Source organism: Arachis hypogaea, chromosome 18 (genome assembly GCF_003086295.3).
Source record: "Arachis hypogaea cultivar Tifrunner chromosome 18, arahy.Tifrunner.gnm2.J5K5, whole genome shotgun sequence".
In the NCBI taxonomy this organism is placed as follows: Eukaryota; Viridiplantae; Streptophyta; class Magnoliopsida; order Fabales; family Fabaceae; genus Arachis; species Arachis hypogaea.
In genome coordinates this window covers 8,074,267-8,099,478 of record NC_092053.1, presented here as the reverse complement: position 1 = coordinate 8,099,478, position 25,212 = coordinate 8,074,267, and the positions used below count along the sequence as shown (strand labels likewise).

General features: G+C 36.1%; 1 protein-coding gene across 1 annotated transcript; it reads right to left on the bottom strand.

The window, feature by feature from the left end:
• Positions 1–5,754: 5,754 nt before the first annotated feature.
• On the bottom strand, positions 5,755–10,504 carry LOC112770740 (glutamate receptor 3.7). Its single transcript, XM_025815133.3, has 6 exons — positions 9,726–10,504; positions 7,848–9,190; positions 7,458–7,735; positions 7,224–7,255; positions 6,614–7,020; positions 5,755–6,406 (listed from the first exon to the last, which is right to left on the bottom strand). The coding sequence occupies exons 1-6, from the start codon at positions 9,973–9,975 to the stop codon at positions 5,984–5,986; spliced, it is 2,733 nt and encodes a 910-aa protein (XP_025670918.1). The 5' UTR covers positions 9,976–10,504; the 3' UTR covers positions 5,755–5,983.
• Positions 10,505–25,212: the final 14,708 nt, after the last annotated feature.

Genomic DNA, 25,212 nt, shown 5'->3' with positions numbered 1-25,212 from the left:
CAATATAAATGATGTTTTGAATAAATAAAATTTTTTTAGTATTACCTATTAGATTTGTTGTAATAAGAGTTGAGTTTCAGTATTTTTTATTAGGACAAATATCTTAGTAACAGTGTATTGTTAAGAGTCTTTTTTTAAGTTAAAATAATTTACTTTGACTTCTAATATAAGTGTGAGGTTGTATAAATTCTTCAATTGAGATGATGCTTTAGTGTCATCGGTACTTGGAGTGTAATTAGATTTGAGGCAGTTGTGTTCAATAATTTTTTTATCAAATAGTACAAAAGTTATTGTAGCACTTTGATTTGTAACTTTTAATTTAATGTTGAATATGTAATCATTATTGAGTTAGTAATTTATAATTTAATAAAAAATTTTATGATAAATATAAGGGAAAAGCTCTACATCCATGTAAAAATTACATGAACGGTGTCCAAGTAATTTTCACTCCACACCCCACATCCCGTTTGTCTTCTTCTTCTTCTTCTCCTTCTCCTTCTCCTTATCCTTCTTCTTCTCCTTCTTCTCCTTCTCCTTCTTCTTCTTCTTCAACCTAATTAAATTCGTTGTTCTCTTCTTTCGCGTTTTTCTTCTCTGTATTATGGATCTGGATTGATTCAACGCAATTATCTTCGTCGTTCATCTTCTTCTTCGTTTTTTTCTTCGATCTGCACTTTTACTCTGCTGGTTCCTATAGTTTCGCAAAATTTTCAATTAGGTCCCTATACTTTTTTTTCTTTTAATTGAGTCCTTGCACCAAATTTTTTTTTAATTGGGTCTCTACACTTTTTTTCCTTTTATTTAGGTCCCTATACCAATTCTTTTTTTTAGTTGGGTCCCTATAAAATTAAGCCAATTACTACTAAGAGGGACTTAATTGAAAAAAAAAATTTGGTACAGGGACCAATTAAAAAGAAAAAAAGTATAGAGACCTAATTGAAAATTTCACGAAACTATAGGGACCAACAGAGTAATTAAACCTTGAAACAATGAATGAATCAACTTCAAATCAGTTGAATGAGTGCAATTTTGATGATTCTTCTCAAACGCATCAATTTGATGAGGTTTGGATTATTGAATTTTGAATAGAATTTAATGGAATGAAACTTTTAATTTTATTTGAAGTGAATTGAATGGATTGAGGTGATCTACATCTAAATTGAATTCAATTGAATTGATAATATGTAACTGTGAGTAATTGTGAGTGTTAGTAATTGTGAGTAACGCTGAGTAAATGTGAGTAACTTTTCGGTTCGGTAAATACTAAAGAGGTGATTCATCACTTTCATGTTTTCGGTTTGGTCCATAGAAAGGAGTCTAACAAAAATTAGACCAATATTTTCTATTTTCTTCCCTAAGCACTATAAAATTGTTTCACCGTAATTAAGATTTCGGTTCACCATGAGTACTGTGTTCGGTTCACCATGAGCACTGTGTTTGGTTCATTCTGCACTATTCAAAACTCTTCTTCCTCTCTGAGTAAATGTGAGTAACTTTTCGGTTCGGTAAGTACTAAAGAGGTGGTTCATCACTTTCATGTTTTCGGTTCGGTCCGCAGAAAGGAGTCTAACAAAAATTAGACCAATATGTTCTGTTTTCTTCCCTAAGCACTATATAATTGTTTCATCGTAATTAAGATTTCGGTTTACCATAACTAAAATTTTGGTTCACCATGAGTACTGTGTTCAATTCATTCTGCACTATTCAAAACTCTTCTTTCTCACCTTCTACTGCTTCTTCACCAGAGAGAGAATGAGGAAAAGACAAAAAAATACATCAGCAACAACAACAAAAGAATGACGATAGGGTTTCAAAGTTTAGGGTTTTAGGGTTTAGGGTTTATAGGTTCAGAGTTCAGTGTACAGGGGTTCAGTGTGTTTCAAACTTTTGGTTCGTCCCGTATATTAATTTCGGTTCACCGTGTTCATGGTTGAGGGTTTAGGGTTTAGGGTTCAGGGTTCATGATTTTAGGGGTTTAGGGTTTACGGTATGGTTCAGGGTTTAGTATTTAGGGTTCAGAGTTTAGTGTTCAGGGTTCGGGTTCAGGGTTTAGAGTTTAGCATTCAGGATTCAGAGTTCAGAGTTCAGGGTTCGGGTTCAGAGTTTAGGGTTTAGGGTTTAGGTTTTATGGTGTATGATTTAGGGTTTAGGTTTTAGGGTTTTAGGGATTTAGGGTTTATGGGTTCAGGGTTCAGTGTTCAGGGTTCTGGTTTTAGTGTTTAGGAGTTCATAATTTTTTGGTAAACAGGAGAGCGATTTGGATTACTCTTCTGAAACGAATCAAAATGACAAAGTTTGGATTATTCAATTTTGAATCGAATTGAATAGAATGCAATTGCTAATTTGAATTGAATTAAATTGACGGAGGTGTACTGAATTGAATTGAATTGATAATATGTAAATTGTAGGCAGAGTTATTTGAATTTGATTTTATATAATGGATTATGTTTTGTTCACTCAATACTATACAATTGTATTGTTTTCAGTTCACCATGAGTACTATGTTCGGTTCACCATGAGTACTGTGTTCGGTTCACCATGTGTATTGTGTTCGGTTCATTCTGCAGAAAGCTGTTTGAATTTGATTTTATATAATGGATTATGTTTCGTTCACTCAGTACTATACAATTGTATTATTTTTGGTTCACCATGAGTACTATGTTCGGTTCACCATGAGTACTATATTCGGTTCACCATGAAAACTGTGTTCGGTTCATTATGTACTATTCAAAACTCTTCTTTCTCACCTTCTACTGCTTCTTCACCAGAGAGAGAAAGAGGAAAAGACAAAAAAGTACCGCAGCAACAACAACAAAAGAATGACGATAAGAAGAAAACACGTGAAGAAGAATGAACGCGAAAAAGGAAGAGAAGGAGGAGAAAGAGGAACACGAAGAAGAAGGCGAAAAAGAAGAAGACGCTCCGTGCGTAAACGAGCGTGAAAAGAAGAAGAAGCGTGGGGGAGAAGAGGCGTTGGGCGATTTCATGTGTATTGGGCGCGTGTATTTCACATTCTATTTAATGGTATTGGATTTTTTTGGTGTTGGACCAACTTGGTTACATAGTTACATGGATGTGTAGCATCCCCGTAAGTATAATTTGATAGAATTTGATAGAATTTTTTATAATTTAAATATGTAATAATTTTTTATATTGTAGCACCAAATTTTATTTTTCGTATTTTTTGTAGATTTTTTTTTACATCTACTTATTTTTCTTCTCTTAGTGTATACAGATTTTCAATGACATTTATAATAGTAAGAATGATAGAATTTTTTATAATTTGAATCTATAATATTTTTTTATGTTGTAGCACGAAAATTTTATTTTTCGTATTTTTTGTAGATTTTTCTTTGACATTTACTTGTTTTTCTTCTCTTAGTGTATACAGATTTTTAATAACATCTATAATAGTAAGAATAAAAATTTTTAGAATATTTATTGACTTATATATATATATATATATATATATATATATATATATATATATATATTGCATAAGTTAGTTTTAATAACAATAATTTAAATAGCATAAAGTAAAAATACTTATTAATATTTTTTTAAATCTATTCTATCAGATAATGTCTCGAGTGATACAAATTTAAAATAGTATTGAAAAATGATTAAAATTAATTTTTTTATTTAAATAAAATATTAAAATAAGTATAATTATAAGAATCTTAAAAAAATATAAATAGTAAAAAAAATAAGAATTTTTTTCGTAAATTTGTTTTAAAATAATGATAAATATTTTTATTTTGTAATCATCTAATAAAATTATTTTTCAGTAGATAAGCTTCTTTTTATTTATTAGTGTAAATATTTTTTATAGACAAATCACGAATGTAAAATAAAATAATAGTGTTAAAAGTTAAAACTTAAAAATCTTATGTATAATATATAAGTAGATCACATATTATTATATTTTACGATAAATTTTATTATTTTACTAAAAATTAATTGATTAATTTTTAAAGTTTTGTTAAGTAATTAAAATTAATGATGTAGTATTATTAGAGAAAAAAATATAGTTTAAATTTAATATATAAAAAATTGGTATTAATTTTTATATAATAAAAATAGATAAATAGATAGATCATAGATGACAATGATCTTTACTCCCGCCAATAAATTGTTAATGATGGTATCTTTCATTATTTTCTTTTCTTTTCTTATGTCTTTTCTTTGCTTTTCCTTTTTCAGGATCTTGGAAGATAATTGCGTATTCCTTTCTCCCTGCTTTTTAATTAAAGTTGATTTATACATTTCTTAATAAATAAACTTTAAATCATTCTGATATGGACCCATGTTCTTCAATAAATAGGCATTTAAAAGGGGCTAACTAAATGTGAAAGAAAAAGAATAAGAAATTAACTATAATGTCAGTTAACTTGAACAACTTTAAAAAAATTAAGAATTTGAATTAAGATTAGTGTGATAAAATTAGGATAAACACAACATAATTCTTTTTTTTTTTCAAATTAACTATGTCTTTAGTTGTGCATGGTTATTTAAATAATTATTAAATTTTATTAAAAATATAAATAATCAAAAGAAAGAAATTATAGTATATTAGTATTATTCTTTATCTCCATTAATTCTCAATTTTTTAAATTTTTTAAATTTTTTAATTAATAATAGAGAGTATAATAGATAAAATTAATTCATAACTTTTTGAAATTAAAAAACGATATTTAATTTACAAAAAAATAAAGAGGGGAGTAACATTTTAAAAACAACAAGAAAATTTAGTTGACACAAAATATAAAGTGTGAACTTTTATATACCAATAATTACAAATTGAGTGTAAGCTTAAGCACCACAAAATTTATTCACCTGATATGGCTCAGACAAGTAGGTCCAACTTGAAGGAAAAGGGATAAAGACAACACATGAACCATATTTTTGTCATTTGACACAAAATGCGACACTGTAGATAGAGTTGTCTGATTGGTTCCCGCATTACATATTCACATTTTGATTTACTTCCTCCACTCTAATTTTTATGAGCACATGCCTGTAGGACTGTAGGATCTTAGTTTTTGATAGAGAGACAGAGACAGAAAGATTGAGATTGATAGAGACTAAGTACAAAAATTGAAATTAATTAATTAAAAATAAAAGTATTTTAGGTATAAAATGTTATTAAAGTTTTAGTCTCTATTTCTAAAAATTTCAGTCCCATGTGTCCTTACTTTTTGAAGGTACTGAAATACTGAAATTTTAAAGACAGAGACAGAAATTTTAGTACCAGTCTTTGAACTAACAAACACAATACTCCTTCTCAATCTCTCAATCTTTGTCTCAGTACCTCAAAACAAACGCTACCTTTCTCTTCTCTCTTCTAGGGTAGACTTAAAATTTCTAAGTCAATAGCCTATGTAATATTAATAATTGCTTGATTATTTTTGGCACATAAATGAACCTAATCATATCATATAATATAAGGTAGATTTTAGTACGACTACGTGACGGTAATTTTGATAGTTATGATATTTTAAAAAATATTACTAAAAATTAATATAATATTTTTATTATTTAATAACATTTTTTAATTTAAAAAACAAAAAATATTATTAAAATATAAAAAATATTACTTTAATTTTAATATTTATATAACTAATATAGTCATTATAACATAATCATACTAGAACTGGCTATAAAAAATGGAGAAAATCTTATTCTAAGGAATTATGAAAGAAAAGTCTATGTTTTGATGAAACTACTACAAGATTGAAGATTATAACAATTGCATTTGATTCATGTGTTGACATTATTATTACTTGAAAAGAAAAATCACATGTTAGTAGAGTAACAGTTCTTAGTACTAGTATACATGGCCAACATTATATTATTTTATTTTATTCTTTGGTACAGATTATTGTTACTATACATAGATTAAAAGCTTCTCAGTGTATGAGTTTACTAAAACCTACAATTTTATGAATCACTTTTAGCAGCAGAACCATGAACCAATACTCTCTTATCTGACTTGAGGTTCAGGATTGTCACATTGAGTGAATATTTTCTTTATGGCCTCTTCTTTTTCATCAATGAAGTTGAAGAAGTTAAGGAGAACCTGGGAACAATGGCTGCTGGTCTTTGATGGTTCCGACGATGAGGCGACAGCAATGTCCTTTTCCCGTCGTTTGAAGCGAGCGTATTGGCGAATCGCTCGCAGAAGAAACACCAAAAGCGAGGCGAGAGTGACAACACCACATGACAGATACAGACCCCAAAAACTAATCAAGTGAAGTTGGTCAGGCTTGGAGTTGCTTGTTGTTTTTTCAGAGCAACCCATCTTACAGAGCCACTTGTCATGTATCTTCTGGAGCTCTCCGCTCTCGGCGAGTTTTAGAATAGCCGTGGACATGTCGAGGGCGAGAGGAGACTCTTTTTGGAAAGCCTGGTTCAATGTTAAAATATGTCAGGAAATGACACAAATAGTCATAACAGATTTTCAAAGAACCAAATGACTAAAATGCAGTTCTGTATAGTCCTACAAGTCTCTGCTTCAAACTAGAGTTTAAGAATTTGAACATTATGTATTGGACAAAAAGGTTTCGTGATAGAATGTTTGGTTTTATCATGCATATAATCATTTTGAACTTACAAATCCCCAACTGCTTTTGGTAAATGGCTGTCCAATGATACCAAACCCGGTTTCTTTTGACAGAAATAACTCCACGTAAGGAAGCTCATCGATGATAGCCGCCACCCCTCCATTAGACGGCCCCTTCTTCAGAGCTTTAGCATATTCCTCCGGAGAGCCTAGCTGAACAAGTCTTGATTTTGATATATAAAGACTATCCGTAAGATAGCTGTAAGCAAAAGATCCTACTTGGTATCCTATGGGCCAATTGCTCGCAATCAAGCTATCGATTCCTGTGATGGGCGATGAGAGCTGCTCCACTGTAAGAATTGAAGTCAAGCTTGCTGTATAGCTAGCAGTGATCACCATCAATAGGAAAAGCCAGACTATCATCACCATTTTGGATAGCGAGCTTATCGTCCGTTCCTCTGATTTCATGAAAATTTTAAAAGACCATCAGATCAAAGTGTAATTCATATATCTTAAATATCATTTTACCATTATAGCAAGAAAGCCTCAGAAAATATTCATAACTATTTATTTTTTCTGTGGTTTTTTATTTCAAAACTACACAGTCTATACAGGATCACATAATTGGATATACAAAACTGAAAGAGAAAGATTTTCTTACGGTTTGTCTTAAACAGTGTTGAGAGGCTGAACCTGAAAAACAAATAACAAGAAGGAGTTATTAGAATCTAAAACACAAGGTAAATAGTGGAATATATATATATATATTGCTGCATCAAATTTCATAAACAAAGTCTTAAAAGTTAATTGAATCACACTGAACTACCACTTGTAGGTGTAAACATAGCAAATCAATGGGGGAAAATTCAGAAACAATTTTAGTATAAGGGCTTACATAAACGCTGTCACCAGTTGTCTCTTAGGAGGACCACGGAAGTCATCATTGACTCGGTGCTCAAGAATCCATATAACCACTCCAATCATCACGAATGAAGCAGCCGTAGCACACCACATATCTGCTGTGAATGGTTGGAGAAACACCCAAGCATTTGATCTTGCATTGTCGACAGGAGCCACTATAACAAGGCCAGATGTTGCATAAGGCTGAGAAAAATCCACATATTGTGTACGGTTCGTCACAATTGCAATGTCGCCGACAACTGCATCATATACCTGAAACAAACTTCCAATCATAAACAAGGATATAGAAAACATCAAAACATTCTTTATAACCAGGAAAACCAAAATCACTGCCTATATAAAGGAAATATGCAAATTATCTTACACTGTCAGCAACATTTTTCACGAGTTCATCATAGCTCGGATTTGATTTACCATTCCCAACAGGCATGAAACGGTAAGGAACTTCATATGGAATAAATTCCAGGGTCTTGTTGAAGACATCAATGCAGTACCCCAGAATTTGATGATCCTTCACAGTCACAAATTCAACAAAACTTGCTCTACGTGGTACTCCAATTCTCAGTGGTCTTCCATTATCAGCAATCACCCAGCCGCGCGGTCTTTCTGTCCCTCCACCAGGCCAAGTAATATTGCCAAGCTTATGACCTTGAGTTAACCTTTTACATTTCTTAGTTTTAAGATTTTCAGCGGGGATGACCGAAAATCCTGAGCAATTAGACCAATAACCAACCGTAGTCATTGCATTCTGATTGATATTTATAACATCATAACCACCACTTATGATATTCCTGTTTGAATTAAACTGAACTCGACCACTCACACCAGTAAAATTTGACTGTAATAATATACTGCCCAGATCAGATCCACTAGCAAGGATTTTGAGCTTGTCAAGTTGAAGATCATTTCCTTGTGTGTGAGATGGCTTATTCTTATGATTAACTACAAAGGTAATATTATTATGCAATCTGATGAATCTGTCAATTGATCGCGCAACTGCCCATATTGTATCATAAGCATAATATCCATAGGCATTCAAACTACCATTTGGTATACCTTTATGTGCATTTCTCCATTGAGAAACGAAACCTCTCTTCTTTCGGGAATCTGGAATATGCTGACGAAAACCAACAACCCCTTGGAGAACACTGAGAGAGGTCTGATTCACTGGGGAGAAAGAATCTAAGGTAGCAAAGAGCCAATCAGTGACTAGCCAAACATAGTCTTTGGTCATCATTTCAAGTTTGTTGGCAATGTTGAAAAATCTCAGTTTTGGATCCAGGTTGATATGAACAACATACACACGAGGACCAAACAATTTGGATTGGTTCAGCAAAGTGGTGATTTCATTTGGATCAAACTGAATACTCAAAGGTAGCTTATGAGCAATTTTCAATCTCCTATTTTCAAGTTCATCCCTCAAAGCCGACATTCCATTTCTTCCATAATCATCATCCAAGTATACAGCAATGACCTCCTTCCATTCATTGAATTCAATTAGATCAGCTACCGCAATCATCTGCTCCAAGTCGCTTTGTATAGTACGAAAAAAGTAAGGGAACTGAAGGGAGGACAGGGTAGGATCAGTGGCACCATATGAGACAAGAGGCACATGGAGAGCATCAGCAATTTGAGATACCATATGAGCTATAGAAGACGACTGTGGACCAACCATTGCTACGATCCCTTCCTCGAGTGCCTGAAAAGCTGTATACAGAGGTTCAATTCAGGTAATGTAAATTTACAAGAACTTCCTGTTAAAGTTGATCCATATGCATCCAGTGAACAATGTCTATAAACTGAGGTCTGAGTAATTAAAATACCAGTGAAGCAAACTGAGAAATCAACAAGAACTACCTCATTAAGTAATAAGCTGCGGTTAAAAAGCAAATTATATTAATTAAGGTAGAAATGAATGTGATAATGTCACAAATACCTATAAGGCTATAACCAAGTATGCAAGAAGGTAGTAATATGCATCATGAAACATCATAGAACAGAACAATAAACCTTTGATATTGACTGAGAATTTTAGAAGCAGAAGTCAACAACATTAAGAACCTCACGGCATTCAAACTTAGAATTGTCTAAAAGAGACATCACTTAATAATGTGAAATATTTCCTAAGCAATTAATTGTTACATGACATATGCTAGAAAACCAAACTACTTGACGAATCATTTAAATTCAAAACAAAAATAGAAATACTATAAACAAGGTGCTCAAGGATCAAGCTTGCCACCTCCAATAGCTCCCAGAAAGACACTGCAGGCAGCATCCTTCATTATCAAGTTGAGGTGGGTGCCATTGAGGATTCTAGGGTCAGCATTGACATCATCAACGGCCATTTTCATGGCCACCTTTGCAGCTCTACCAATGACCGAATCGAAGGTGAAGACTGCACCAATGTTCACACTTGCAGGCCTACTGCAGAAAATACCACCACAAAAGATGGTCCAAATCACAAGGTGGGAAACAACAAACGACTTCATATTTTGTAGCACACAAAAAATTCAAGCCAACCCCACCAAACTTTTCACCATAAAGACTCAAACTTGTGGTCACCCAGAATCTGAAAACACCAGAAAACTAATAGGGATGGAAGAAAAATCACATTTTGATGGGTTCCCAGATGAATTTAGCTGGTAAAGGAACTAGAAATGAAGTAAGAGCAAAAGAAGAAACCCAGGTTCATGAATGAGCATGGTTCCAACCCAGAAATGGTGGTACAAGAAAGGAAAATGAAAAGGGGGTGCTAAATTGGACAGAATATGTTCACTTGAAGAAGGAAAACTTTAGAAAAGGAAAGAATATGTGACAAGTCAAAGCTTTGAATCAAATATTAATGGTTTTGTGATGGAAAAAATATGGACAATGTGAAAAGAATGAGACTCGTGGGCATGGTGAGGGTTGCTATCTGCAAAGAGATTATTTTGGTGGCTATGAAGACTGAAGAGGTAACAGCAACAGTTCAAATTAGCAGTCAACCAAGTCAACATAGTTAGTAATAGCTATTAGGATACGTATGAGTTTAAGTTTTACATAAAATAATAATAATTGTTTGGGTTTTTTGCTTGCACAAAGTTTTAAACATGAAAGATAGTAGAAATAAAAAATTTTCCCAATTATATTTATACGGGTCCTAAGATTTTAAATTTTTTATATATCAGATGTATTGGAATCTTCAGTTTTATATTTTATTTGAAAATGTTGTTTTGAAAAAAAAAAAAAACATTTATCTTTAAGACTTTTCTTACCAAATAAAAGCTCATATTATAATGATTTATAATTTATAATGTGATACTATGACAATTTAAGCGAGTTAAATTCCAAAATGGTCCTTGAGATTGGCGTCGTGCACTAAAATCGTCTTTGAGATTCCAATTGCACCAATTATGTCCCTGAGATTGAAAAAAAATGCACCATATTAGTTCCTGACCTATTTTCCATTAACGACGTGATGACATGGCATGATGACGTGGACTGTAAGTGATACGTGTCACCTCATGATTTGGCCACGTGTAATGGTATGATGATGTAGTGACCAGTGACACGTGGCATGCTGACGTGGATGGTTGTGCCACGTGTCACAATGTTATTTGGCCACGTGTCTATTTGTGCCACATGTCGCAACAGTATTCGTCCACGTGTCATTCATTATGTCTTCGTTGCATATGTACTAAATTAATCCCTCACTTTGCATTAAGTGACTCATTTTAGTCCCTAAAATTAAATGTCTTGCACCAAACTAATCCCTTCACCAATTTTTTCTCATTTTTTTTAAATTTAAAATTTAATATCTTGGATACACTAATTTCAATTCTATTTTTTCATATATCGTTTAAATACAAGTGCTTTCATAAAAATTTTTAAGATTTTAGTTTTAATTATATAATTTTTCTTAATAATTTAACATTGGTAAATTTTGTAATATATAAGTATGTTATTATAAAAAAATAATTATATGATTGATTAGACACATTTTTTTCATAAAAAATGTGTTTTTAACAATATATTAATAATTAAAATAAACATTTTTTTTTCTTATGAAATACACGTTTTCGTTATGTGTAAATGAGCTAGATTGAAGGCACTTCAAGTAACCTCACTACCATCTTTGACCTCTGCCGTCTAGACGAAAGAGATTGGAGATGGTAATGAGGGAAGTTTGAAATGTCTTCACATCAACTCCAATACGGCAGTTATTAGGGATATCCACAAGAAAAAAATATTTTATAAAAGTACTGAAAGAGGTCAGAGATGGAAGTGAAGGTGCTTGAAAAGCCTTCACGTCAACTCTAAGTCGGCGGTTAGGGTATTCGCAAGAGAAAAATATTTTATAAAAACACTTTTATTTGAAGAACATGTGAAAAAATAGAATTGAAATTAATGCATTAAAAAATATTGAGAATTTTGAATTTATAGAAAAAAATGAGAAAAACTGGTGAAGGGACTAGTTTAGTGCACGACATTCAATTTCAGGGACTAAAATGAGTCACTTAATGCAAAGTGAGGACTAATTTGGTGCATATACAACGATGACATAATGGATGACACATGGACGAATACTGTTGTGACACGTGGCACAACCATCCACGTCAGCATACCACGTGTCACTGGTCACCACATCATCGTACCATTACACGTGGCCAAATCATGAAGTGACACGTGTCACTTACAGTCCGCGTCATCATGTCATGTCATCACGTCGTTAATGGAAAATAGGTCAGAGACTAATATAGTGCATTTTTTTCAATCTCAAAGACGTAATTGGTGCAATTATAATCTCAGGGACGATTTTAGTGCACGACGTCAATCTCAAAAACCATTTTGGGGTTTAACTCCAATCTAAGCCTACAGCGAATATAATATACAATATAGTGTTAGGGTAAAAAATTTATATACAATACAAAATGATGTGAAATGTAAAAAAAAAAAAAAAAAAAAAAAAAAAAAAAAAAAGAGCAGCAATATAACTATATAATAATATTTAGGAGATAATAAAAAAAATATTCAAATAGTCTAAAATAATTTTATTTAGTATTTATTAATTGTTATTAAAATAATTATATAATTTTAAATATAATAAATATATAATTACAAATATTATATATATAAAATTGTAGATATTATATTATATAAGATAAATTTTTATTATTATCTTCTTAGCATTAACCATAAATATATAAATGATTTGTAAAAATATGAGAATAACTAAAATTTAGAATTTTTTTATTTTAATAAATAAAATAAATATAATATTAACTAAAATAAATAATTTTTGAAGTATTAACTGATTTAAATTCCCTTGCCTTATCTCGTTTATAGTGTAAACGAGATGATAATGCATATATCTCGTTTACAGTGAAAACGAGATAAGGCACGTTAGTGTGACACGTGCATATTTCGTTTACACTGACCTGTCCGCGCCTATATATACAAGTCGTTTACAGCTTGGTTCCGGACTCCAATTTGACTTTGTCAACCTCTTTCTCCTCTCTTTTAACCCTTTCTGACCATACCTTCGACTGAATCGGTGATGGCGCGCGAGGCGGGGAATGACGGAGATATCAACAGGCTGAACGAGACGACGCATTACACCGGGGCGGCCGACTTCGAGGTTAGTTTTCATATGTTTTTTTAATTTTAGGATGTGGCCATTGTTAGGGTAGTCATGAAGAACTAGAACGTAGTTATATGAGTTAGCAGTTAGGTCTCTAAGAGGAATTTAGAACTCTATTTGGTTGTTCTAGGTTGGTATGACATATATTATTAGTTTAGAACTCTGTTATTCTTGTGCTAGGTTGTTAGTATTTATAACGCTTTAGTTAGGATTTGGTTGTTATGGACAATGTAATTTAGAGAGATGTGTAGGCTAGAAACATGAAAGTACGTTCTTCAGTAGAAGTAGCTATGCGTTAGAAATATTTGTTGAAATTTAATGTATTATGTACCATGTTATGCCGGTCTAATTACTTTAAAAAAAAAAAAGAGAAATAATACAGTAACCCAGAATTTTAGAATATTTTATTTGTAAGGTTAAATTCTTTTTTTTTCATTCTTCAGAGGCCTCGCCTCCTACTGCCCCGACGAGTGAGCCGTACTCTTCCTCCACCGGACGCCATTGTCTTGTATCTGGCTGAGGCCGGATTTGGCGACACGGTTCCCCTCAGGATGACAACTCCCTAATTTTGGCACTCGTGGAGCGATGGCGTCCAAAGACGCACACGTTTCATCTCCCGTGGGGTGAGGTCACTATCACCCTGCAGGACGTGGCGTACCACCTAGGCCTACGTGCACACGGTAGTCCCGTCGGGGGTGTCTCCGTGACTTTGGTAGGTGGTACCAGACGGAGACGTGGGCGTTGGTGGAGCAGCTGCTCGGCGCCAGGCTTCTCGTGGTAGCACAGCAGGCTATAGAGAGGAAGGAGTCCTTCACGCTGAAACTTGTGCGGCTGCAGGATCGTGTCCGCCAGATGCCCTCGCCAGACGATCCCGAAACCCTCTGACAGTACGCCAGGTGCTATATTATGTTACTAATCAGAGGGTATCTTATGACCAAGAAGTCCAACAATCTGGTGCACCTTCGTTAGCTACCGCTGCTCCAGGACTTTGAGGAGTGTAGGGCGTTTTCCGGGGGGCTCGGCTATGCTGGCCTGGACGTATCAGTCACTTTGTTCGGCGGCACAGCAGGGCGTCACGGATATCGCTAGCTGCACTCCACTTTTGATGTCTTGGATCTATCATAGATTTTCTTAGTGGTGTCCACCAGATAGAGGGGTATACCAGTATCCTCTAGCCGCCAGGTGAGAAATGTTTATTTATGTATTTGAATTAAATAATTGTCAATTCTTTAAGGATGTTACTTAACCAACTGTATATGTTCTCCTGGAATGTGTCAGGTTGGTTGGATTGCAGCAGCAGAGCAGGGACCAGCATGAGGCTAGGGTCTTGCATTGGAGGGTTTCGATCGACCGGCTACGGTTCGATGAGGTTAGTCGTAAAATACTTAGGTTTTTATTGTCGATAATTATATATCTATCATATGGTTTAGTTTGTTTGTTATCTGTGTGATTAGATAGATTTCGTAAAATAATTATGTTTCTGTTATGTCTGAAACTTTTTTTTATTCAGTTTGCATGGAGAGTCTATGATGACCCAGCTATGCAGGCTCTGTGCCCAACCTGGTTCCGCGAGGAGGAGGAGTGGGGGACATGGTTGTCAACCGTCCCCCTATTGTGCTTCAACATTGTCTGGTTTCACCACGTTGATCGGGTGAAATGGCAGTTCAATAGAGAGCAGCAGGTACCAGGCACTCCGATTAATCTTGATAGCTGAGATTGATGTTATATTTCAACTTAATTATCTGTGATTAGATGTCAGTTATTATGAAGTAAGGAAGTAGTTAACGCACTTACTGTGTTCACTGTCAGGCAAGGTTCTAAAAACTGGACCGGTCATCAAACCGTTCTAGTCACTTGTTCACTGGTTTACTGGTCTAACCGGTGGTTCAACCGAAAAAACTGTTTTAGAATAAAATAATAAATAAATTATAAATAAACATCCTAAAATATCTTCCAAATTTAAAACACTACACAAAAAAATCATCAACCAAATTCATATGATATTATCAAAATACAAACTCAAAAATTAAATAGTAAAAAAAATCTAAATATTAAATTTTGACTTTGAAGGTTAACAGAATCACTTAACACCTCATATTCTAATTTAGAAATGTCAGGAGACAAAGGATTATCAATTTCAAAAGAATGTTGAGCTAGTTCAACTAGAAAATGTTGATCATTCTGTGGTATTATACTAACTGAACATGAACATGAATCTTGCAAGATTACCTTTTCGGTTTAATCTTAGGCAGCATTGCGTTCATCTGTTGTAAGAGAGCTCTCTTAGCAACAGATTCTTCTTGCTGAGCAAGCCATAAACGGGATCTAGTGTTGTTTCCAAGTTGAGGTATCAACATAACAAGTAGTCATTGAATAAGAAAGCATAACATATCACTAACTATCTATACACTTTGACTCTCCTTCCACTCCCATCATCATCATTCATCAGTTTATTTATATATGGCATTGGCAGGTAGCTACCCTACTCATTCAGCAACAACCAGCATTTGATTTGATTTCTATTTTTAGCATTCAGCAACAACCATTACAAAACAGTAGCATAACAACAACAATGCCATAACAAAATAGCAGCATAACAACAATAACAGCTTAACAAGTCATTAATCACAAATTCCAAATTCAAAACACTGATCAGTGATCACACAATCACAGTGCCATAACAAAACAGCAGCATAACAACAACAGCAGCTTAACAAGTCACTAATCAAAAATTCCAAATTCAAAACACTGATAAGTGATCGCAGAATCACAGTGCCATAACACAATCACAGTGCCATAACATAACAGATATGAAATTAAAAACAGCCACAACACAATGAAAAATAAAAAAAATCCTCAACAAGACTATATCTAAATTCTGCCTACAGCATTCAACAATATTGCAACACAGAGCCATCAGAGCAATTAAAAAATAGCAAAACACTGGTCCTGGTGAGGATGTATGGTGGCCGCTGAACCTTCAAGAGTGGTACAATAGATGGCACTAGAGGTTTGCTCCCGGTTGCTGGATCACTGTGCACCACACCTTCGACACCAGGCCGACCCTAGAGTACTATGACTGGTGGCGTGGGACTTGCCGTGTTAGGCATCTGTCGAGGCAGGAGGTTCTGGAGGACACGAGGCTCGCGGAGTTTCCAGCCGACGTACAGCCCACTGCCAGCCAGCCCAGGGACGATCTCGCCCTTCCTCGTGGTGTGCCGGATCGATGTCGACGTGTGAGGGAGGATACTCGACGACCAGCTCGGAGGGACAGAGGCCATAGAAAACGTCGACCTGGCGAGCCGGTGCGGAGGGAGAGGGCCCGACCACGTCGTGTAGGGGTCGGCGTCGAGTCTAACGAGGAGGCGGAGTACACCCATCAGGAGGAGCATGGAGACATCCCACAGGACAGAGAAACTTTACCTCCGGGCCTGCCATCTCCATCACCTCCTCCTCCCCCGCCACACGGAGCGTGGCATGCATCCGGGATCGGTGGGCAGCAGCCTCTGGGAGCCTAGGACATATCACCGCCTGGTTGGCATGAGAGTGGTCCATCCGGGACCCATCAGGACGACGAGGATATGGTTGACGAGATCTTCATTGATGATGCCTTCCATCTTCACACCGCCGCGCCTGTCACTATGGATCGGATAGTCGAGCCATTCCGTACAGGCAGGAAGGTTGGTATCGGGGAGTACCAGCACCCATCAGGTCCCGCGCACACGTCCTCCTGGTTCCCCCAGATTTCACCGGATTCTACGCCGTCGTTTGGGGCAGGTATTCGGCCGGGTAGCCAGTATGCAACCCTGCCCTCCCACGACTATGGTATGTATCTGACCTCATCCCAGCCTCGTGTCATCCCTCCGTCAGTGCCACAATCACACGTACCTTCCGAAAGCCGAACCCGGAAGGAACCTTGGCCCCATCCCTCGAACGGCTCTAGCTCCTCCACAACAAACACAAACGCCCACTTATCGCAATGTGTCACACGCATCTTCGGAATGCCTTCCCTATTCTTCTCAATGGCGGCCAAAAGTCTCTGTGAGAAGCGGTTTTCGGCCGCCAACTAGGACTGCCCTTCCCGGCCCTTCGTAACGGCTAAAATCGGCAAGTACCGTGTCCCGTTCAACACTGCATTGATGCACTCGGACAGATTTGTGGTCATGTGTCCAAACCTCCGCCCACTGTCACAATGTTGTAGCCAGATATCCTTTCTGAAATGACCAGCCCAGTTCGCCATCGCCAATGAGACGCCTCTCAAGGCATCCATGTACCACTCAAATCCAACTTGACTAGGACTGTAAGCAGCATTTATGAGGTATTGCTTGCCCTCGGCATACTTGAACCGGGTCATGAAATTTGCAGCCATGTGTCTGATATAGTAAGCATGGAACGCCTTTGGAAGATGCCAACCACTATCATCGAAGCCTAGGGCGGCCTTGATGGCCTGAGATCTGTCGGAGATAACCAGCAACCCGTCTTATGGGGTGACTTGGCGCCTCAGATTAGTAAGGAAGAACGACCACGACTCGGTGCTCTCAGACTTGACAATGGCAAAAATAATTGGAAGTATGTTGCTGTTTCCGTCTTGTGCCACCGCAATAAGCAACACTCCACCGTACCTGCCATACAGATGTGTGCCGTCTACAGATACAAACGGCTTGCAATGCTTGAAGGCTCTCGACACATGACGGGAAAGTCCAAAATACTTTGTCGAACATGCTGCAGTCGCGTACCATGAGGTGTCCATCGTAGTACGGTTTGACGCGTAGATCACAAATGGTCCCGAAAAAACAGCTCTGCAGGGCCGAAAGCAGCTTCAGCACCTTGTTGTAGGACTCTTCCCAATCCCCATAGATCCGTGCGATTGCCTTTTGCTTTGCCATCCACACCTTTCTGTATGAGGGTTTGAAGTGATAGCTTGACTGGACCGCACCTTGCAAGACGGGGATACTGACAGAGGGGTTGGACTGTATCATATGGCCAATATGACCCTGCAGATGAGACTACTATCTAACTGACGATGATCTTGAGACATAGTGGGTGCTAGACAACTGTGCGGTCCACCAAATCTTCGAACCTCCCCAATCACAACAAAACATTTATGCTTCAACTATATCTCTAACCTACATAACAAATCATACAAAAGTACTCAAAAACACAATTAAATTTCAACGTACCAGTATCCGAGATTCCAACGAAGTGCCACACGGAGGATCCATTGACACCCATTGTCGGCTTGACGACACTGCACATGGTACTTTAACCGGTCGGACTCGATCACCCGATACTCAGCACTCCTGCGAATACTGTAATTCTTCACACCTTGAAACACTGCCTCTCGGCTTCTGAACCTGTGGCCGACCCGAAACTCTATCCCACTGTCTAAGTTGTAATCCGCTTCATATGTGTCAAAAATCGGAGTCCTCTCTTGCATTGCGTCCAGATGCAGACTGTGATAGTGACTTGGGACTGCTGATAGCACCGGAATCGGGTGAGGTGGAGGCAACACATGGCGCGCCACAGCCCCCGGCAGGTGTCTCCGGCACAAACTCATCCTCATCGCCACCATCGGATGACTCACTGTCCGCACTATCCGCCACGTAATCTTTGTCCGAATCCTTCTCACTCTTCTCTGCCTCATGCTCTAGAATAACGACATAAATGGGCGGTGGTGCGAGAGGTCGGTCTTCCTGCACATAGGTATCGTGTACGGAACCACCACTACCACCATGACCCACCTCGGCCGACAGCTCCATTACCTGTTCTACCATGATCCTCCCATGGATGTCGAATATCAGTCGCACATACTCGTCCCCTTGAAGTCGAAATAGTCGAAACCGGAAGACTCCATTTCCCATGGGTACCAGCAACGTATACCCCACCGTTCCTATCTCCCATGCTTGTGTACCACCGAGCTTGCTCAATATCAAACTCTTTAAATCCGACAACGTCTCCACACGCTGAGTGCGAAATAATATCGGATCCTCACACTCAAATGTCACCCCGTTGTCGCGATTTCTCATACGACAATTGGGATAAACAAGCACAACTATGAATGGACTGTTACTGGCCATTGAACTTTGTTTTCGTGAGAAAAACGAGACAGAGAAAGAATATGAAATGTGTGAAGGAATACCAAGGATTACACATCGTTTTTATAGCAGCTGAATATTTGTCTATCTCTATCTCGTTTACACTGTAAACGAGATAAGGTAAGGAAATTTAAATCAGTAAATACTTCAAAAATTATTTATTTTGGTAAATATTACATTTATTTTATTTATTAAAATAAAAAATTCTTAAAATTTGTTAGAGACAAATTCTATTTGTTTTAATTTTAAAAAATAAATTTGTTGGGTGAATTGTTCTTTATTTATTTTTTTCTAATTACAATACACAGAATGAATTATAAGACAAATTTATAATTAAAGAATGAGAAATATTAGAGGTTATTATTTTTTATCAGCAACTAACCTTTGAACTTTTTTCTTAAAAAATTGCTTAAATATTTTATTAGTTTGTCTCTCTAAATATATTTTTCAAAAAAACATCCAACAATTTTTTTTTTCAAAATTTTTTAAATGAATTCATTTTCAACAGAATGTCTCTAATTCAGTAATTTCTTATATTGGTAAAAATTATCATAAAATATAAACACAATTAATATGCAAATTATGTATTAATAGATGAAATATTTGTAAAATGATTATAAAAAATAATATTATAAATTATTAAATAATTTAATCAAACATATTATTTTATCTAATTATTAGTAATATTATTTTTATGTGAAGACGTTATCAGTTAAAATATCCGCTTAGAATAAAATGCTTGCACAAGTGGGAATGGAATGCAGTGGGTAGGATGAAATGGAGTGGTGCACAAAAGAGAAAATTAAGGAGCACGTTTAAGAAGATATGATGTAGAGTTTACACAAATAAATCTCACACTATCAAATGACAATACAAAAAAAATATCTATCTCTCATCTTAGTCATCTCATGTCTTTAAAGTATGTAGAGTGGGGTACTAGGGTCATTAGTTTACTTTGTAACTTATTGGACATCGCTCTCTTAATAAAAGTGAGATTATTAAATATTTAATGGTCATTAGATAAATTGGTGATTATAAATAATTTAAACAAAAGTATAATACTACTGATAAAAGCTACAAAATTGATGCCAATCGTGAACTATATTATAGACAAATTAAATAATGTACAGAACAAATTCCTTAACACATGCTTGCCATAGAAGTTAATTGAACTGATTCTCAAAGAAAAAGAAAAGGGAAAGTAATTATTTTATATTGAAAAAGATTTAGTATTGATAGATTCTCTTTGTCATAGTAATAAATCCACGACAAACTAGATTAACCAAAATCTAATAAACACTATCTTGATACAGATCGACAGTTCAGAAATTTTAAATTAAAAAATAAACACCCCCCCCCCCTCTCTTCTTCTTTAATATTTAAATATAAACAACCTTTGTAGACATTTTATTTATTTATTTCTAATCATTTTAAGGTGAGTTGGGCACCAAGTGAAATCGATTACTAAAGCAATACGATACTATAATATATAACATTAATATAAGGACAATTTACGTAATTAAATTGTTTGTCTTTTAATATTATTCAATTACAATTTTATAAAGTAGGAGATATAAATATATTTTTTTTACATATTTATAGAAATCGCTATTACCGCTACTGGCAGTAGCAGTTTATAGAGCTACACAATTCGTTACAGACAGCTACGGATTACGTGAACGAACGGCAACACAGAAACTGTTAGAGGCAGTCGCGGTTTTTGTTGAAGTTGGCTTGGGTATAAACCGCTGCTGGCAGTATCGGTTTATGTGTATGAAAATACGTGCGTAAACTGCTGAAGGCAGTAGCGATTTACGTGGAGTTTGGGTGCCTATATAAACTGTGGTAGGCAGCCACGAATTCTTCATTTAGAGTGGATCTTGGATTTTTCTAGAGAGAAGATTCTAGAGAGAGGGTAGAGCAACTGGGGGTGGGTTCGAGGTATTCGAGTGCAACCTGTGGCTGGATATCATGGCAGAAGAACGGAGCTTGTACCGACTGAACGGTGTTGCCCATATTGCCAGTGTCATTGCTGACGAGGTCGGTTATATGTTATATTTTTTTTAATCATTAGCATTTAATTTTTTTTAGCATTAGTATTTATTAATTAGAAAAATGGTATGTAAGGTAGAGGAACTAGAATTTATAGTTTAACCCTTATATTTTGGAATTAGGCCTTGCATGTTAGGATGTAGAATGTAGTGGGGCTGTATATAGGAATCGGTGTGTATAGCGATTTTAGTTCAGTTAATTTACGAATGTTATATTTTGTAAGAAAAATAGTTTTTACAGTCTTATTTTCGTTAAATCGGTTAAATTGTGTAACCTGTTTTCGTAATAGTCCCAGAAAAAAAGTTTTTCACATTTTGATTTGACGATTGACTAATAGGTTAATAGTTTAATTGTTTAGTTGTTTAATTTGTTTCCTTGTTGTTATTATATAGGGGAATTTGTTGCAGATAGTAGAATTTAATTGTTTCGGGTATATCTTTCATGTTGTGTGCAGCCAACTAGGTGTATCCTATAGTGTGAGACGGCAACAAAATATGCCGATGCATGACAGGATCATCCTGTATTCAGAGAGGACTGGATTGTACCACTTGACCAGGTTAAACAGCCACTGGTTCTGGCTGGACGAGCCCTTGGTCAGTGCGTTCATTGAGAGGTGACACCCTGAGACGCACACATTTCATATGGCTTTCGGAGAGTGCACAGTGACATTGTAAGATGTGGCATTTCAGCTTGGGTTGCCTGTCGATGGGGAGGCCGTGAGTGGTTGCCTTGGTGAGTTTGAAAAATTCATGGAGGGTAGCCGACCAGCTTGGGAGTGGTTTCAGGATCTATTCGGTGAGCTGCCACCACCGAATAAGGTCAAGCAGATGACAGTCCACTTTACATGGTTCCATGAGAGGTTTAGGGTGTTACCAGCAGATGCGACCGAGGACACTGTTTGCATTTACACACGTGCCTACATCATGATGCTGTTATCCACTTAGTTGTTTGGGGACAAGAGTGCGAATCGGGTACATATACGGTGGTTGCAATTTGTGGCGAATCTTGATGACATGGGGAGGTACAACTGGGGGTCAGCCGCTTTGGCATAGTTGTATCGATGCATGTGTCGGGTTGCGAACAGAAATGTTACCAACCTGACGGGTCCTCTCCACTTGCTACAAAGTTGGATATTCTGGCGGTTTCCCTCGCTGAGGCCGTCTGGGTTTGAGGTTTTCTCGTTTCCACTGGTATCTAGGTATTCTTTATGTTTTTGAAAGTTTAAAAATGTGATATGTCGTGCTATTACAACCTTTTTTTTACCTATTTTTTCCGTTTAGGTGGTCTGCTTACTTACCTCCGAACGATGGCAAGGAACAAAAGGTCATAAATTATCGCCTTGCGTTGGAATGACTAGCCAATCTAAAATTCCGTTAAAGCATTCGCATCATGCATACCCTGGCCCGCGAAGGTTGCCTTTACATTCTGGTATTAGTCGATGGCTTCCAAGTTCAACGATGACAGGTGCGGAGGATACTGTTGTGTGCCAGAACCGGAACCTCCATGTGGTGTAGGTGTACCGCTCGGAATATCGTCATCACTGTCCCCACCAATTGCAACTGGCTCGTCATCTGAATCATTGTCCCGCATCGCATTCTCAACTTGATCCGGTCCGGCCTCAAATTCAAAATTAGGATTACTAGGAGGCACACCAGCATGAATAGCCGCAACGTGTTGAGGATCAGGAATCAGAACTGCCGCTGCTGTCACAGGCATCGATGTCGAGGCACCACTCACCGTCGTCAACTGAGGATTCGGCGTCGATGCCCCGGACTGTCAACACCATCTTCCAACTTCGCAAGCAGCTCGGGTATTCTGACCTCCGAAAAACTCCACCTGTAGTGAAACAAGACCTGCAGGTCTTCATCGGACCCTATCACAAAGGTCTCATATCTCACACCTGTTGACACAACGGCAATGAGAATCTTGTAAAATAACTTTTTAACCCACTTCGTCCCACACACACTGAGCTTCCGTGATATGCTGAGCTGAATCTCTGCCAACGTACTCGACGACCGGATAAAAATACTAAGCGGTTCTCTATCTGTAAATTTCACACCATGCCTTTTGCTCTTTTGAATTTTCTCAGAGCAATGCACTAGAGCCACAAAACTTTCCTCACCCTCCATTTGTGAGAAACAACACTCTTCCTCCACCTTTGGCCTTTGAGGGTTTATATAGGCAGCCACGCTCACACACACTCCACGTAAACTGCTACTGTCTCCATCGGTTTATGCACGCATCTCCATACACATAAACCGTTACTGTCAGTAGCAGTTTATGCCCAAGCCAACTTCAACAGAAACTGCGACTATCTCTAGCAGTTTCTGTGTTGCTGTTCGTTCGCGTAATCTGCGACTGCCTGTAGCAAATTACGTAGCTCTATAAATCGCTATTATCAGTAACAATTTCTATAGATATATAAAAAAATGTATTTATATCTCTTATTTCATAAAATTGTAATTATATAATATTAAAAGATAAATAATTTAATTACGTAAATTGTCCTTAATATAATATAAAATATATGACATCGGAATTCTTAGTGCAGCAAAGAGAGCTGCCTCCTAATAATCATAACCACACATAAAAAGGATGAATTCCTCGCTTCATTTAATTAAACCTCGTGAAGACTAAAATGGTTACCATTATATTCTCCATAGGTTGCATGAATATTGCCAATTTTTATTTCAAATTAAAAAAATTGTTGTTTATTTTACGATCCTTATTTCACTTACCCTAATGATTATATATCAACCACCTATATAAATTTTGTCTCATCACTTTCTTATTGGTTTTAATTTTCATCACTGTCATCTTTCTCTTTCATACCTTCAATTCCATCTTCCACTACGTACCCATACTTCACATTCATTCACTCTCCAGTGGCCTCACTGCCACGAATCTTCGTTCAACAACCCTAGTAAATATATTAATTAATTAGTAGTTACCATCTCGTTCATATTTATAAGACCATGACCACCGCATACATGTATATGTACTATTGCACTATATTAAACTGAAACTGACCACTCACTATTGTAATAATATGCTGACAAAATCAGCATTTAGACCCACCAGACAAAGACACTGAGTTTGAATGTATTTATTATGAAGCTTTTAATTTCTATGCATTGTTAATTTATTTTTTGTAAATATTTAATTAGGTGCTATTATAACATTTTATCGCCTTATCTCAAAAAAAAAAAAAAAAAAAAATCTATCTAGTATCAACTCGGTGAATGATAGTACATAAAGAAACATAAAACTCTCTTCTCATTTTTAAAAGGTCTTATTCTTATCTATAGTGGATTTCGGAGCTAGAAATTCGTTGCGTAATATATAAACGGGACACCATCTAATAGAACCCCCCAAAAAAAGAGTAAAATTACCCAACTAGTTTTTCAATTTGCCAATTATGAAACCTTTTATTTCAATTATGTTAGGTGTATATCAAAATTAATTATTAGCACAAAATTAATATTAAAATATAAAATATATATTAACTAATTTTAATATACAAATATTTTTGTATTTATTTTTTTGTTAATAGCCAGTTAATTTTTTTTTTGGTAGTTAACACGGGGCTTAAAAATCCAGCAGAAAATTACATATCAAAAGAGATTTTGGAAAGCGAGACTTTTTTTTTTGATAAAGAAAGGCCCAACCCACAACTAGCCCACATAGGTTAAGAATATTGTTTAAATATTCTTAGTTGAACAATGCGGGCCCAGCAGGAGACAATCTTTTTTTTTTGGACGGGAGCAGGAGACAATCTCAAGTAACGACATTAAACTTCACACTGAAAACACAATAATAAAAGCCCAAATATGGACCCAAAAGCCCAATAGAGCCCAATCAAATGGGAAAAAAAAGGGGGAAACGTATGATCCTTTATTTATTCTTTTTCTACCTTGCTTTATAGACTTCATTATAAATTATGAAATAGTTAAGGTTGC

Coding starts and splice junctions, on each gene's coding strand:
- LOC112770740 (XM_025815133.3), bottom strand. CDS start 9,975: ATGAAGTCGTTTGTTGTTTCCCACCTTGTGATTTGGACCATCTTTTGT. Junction 9,191..9,725: donor CTTTCTGGGAGCTATTGGAG/GTGGCAAGCTTG, acceptor CTCTGTATACAG/CTTTTCAGGCACTCGAGGAA. Junction 7,021..7,223: donor AACACTGTTTAAGACAAACC/GTAAGAAAATCT, acceptor TCATGAAATCAG/AGGAACGGACGATAAGCTCG.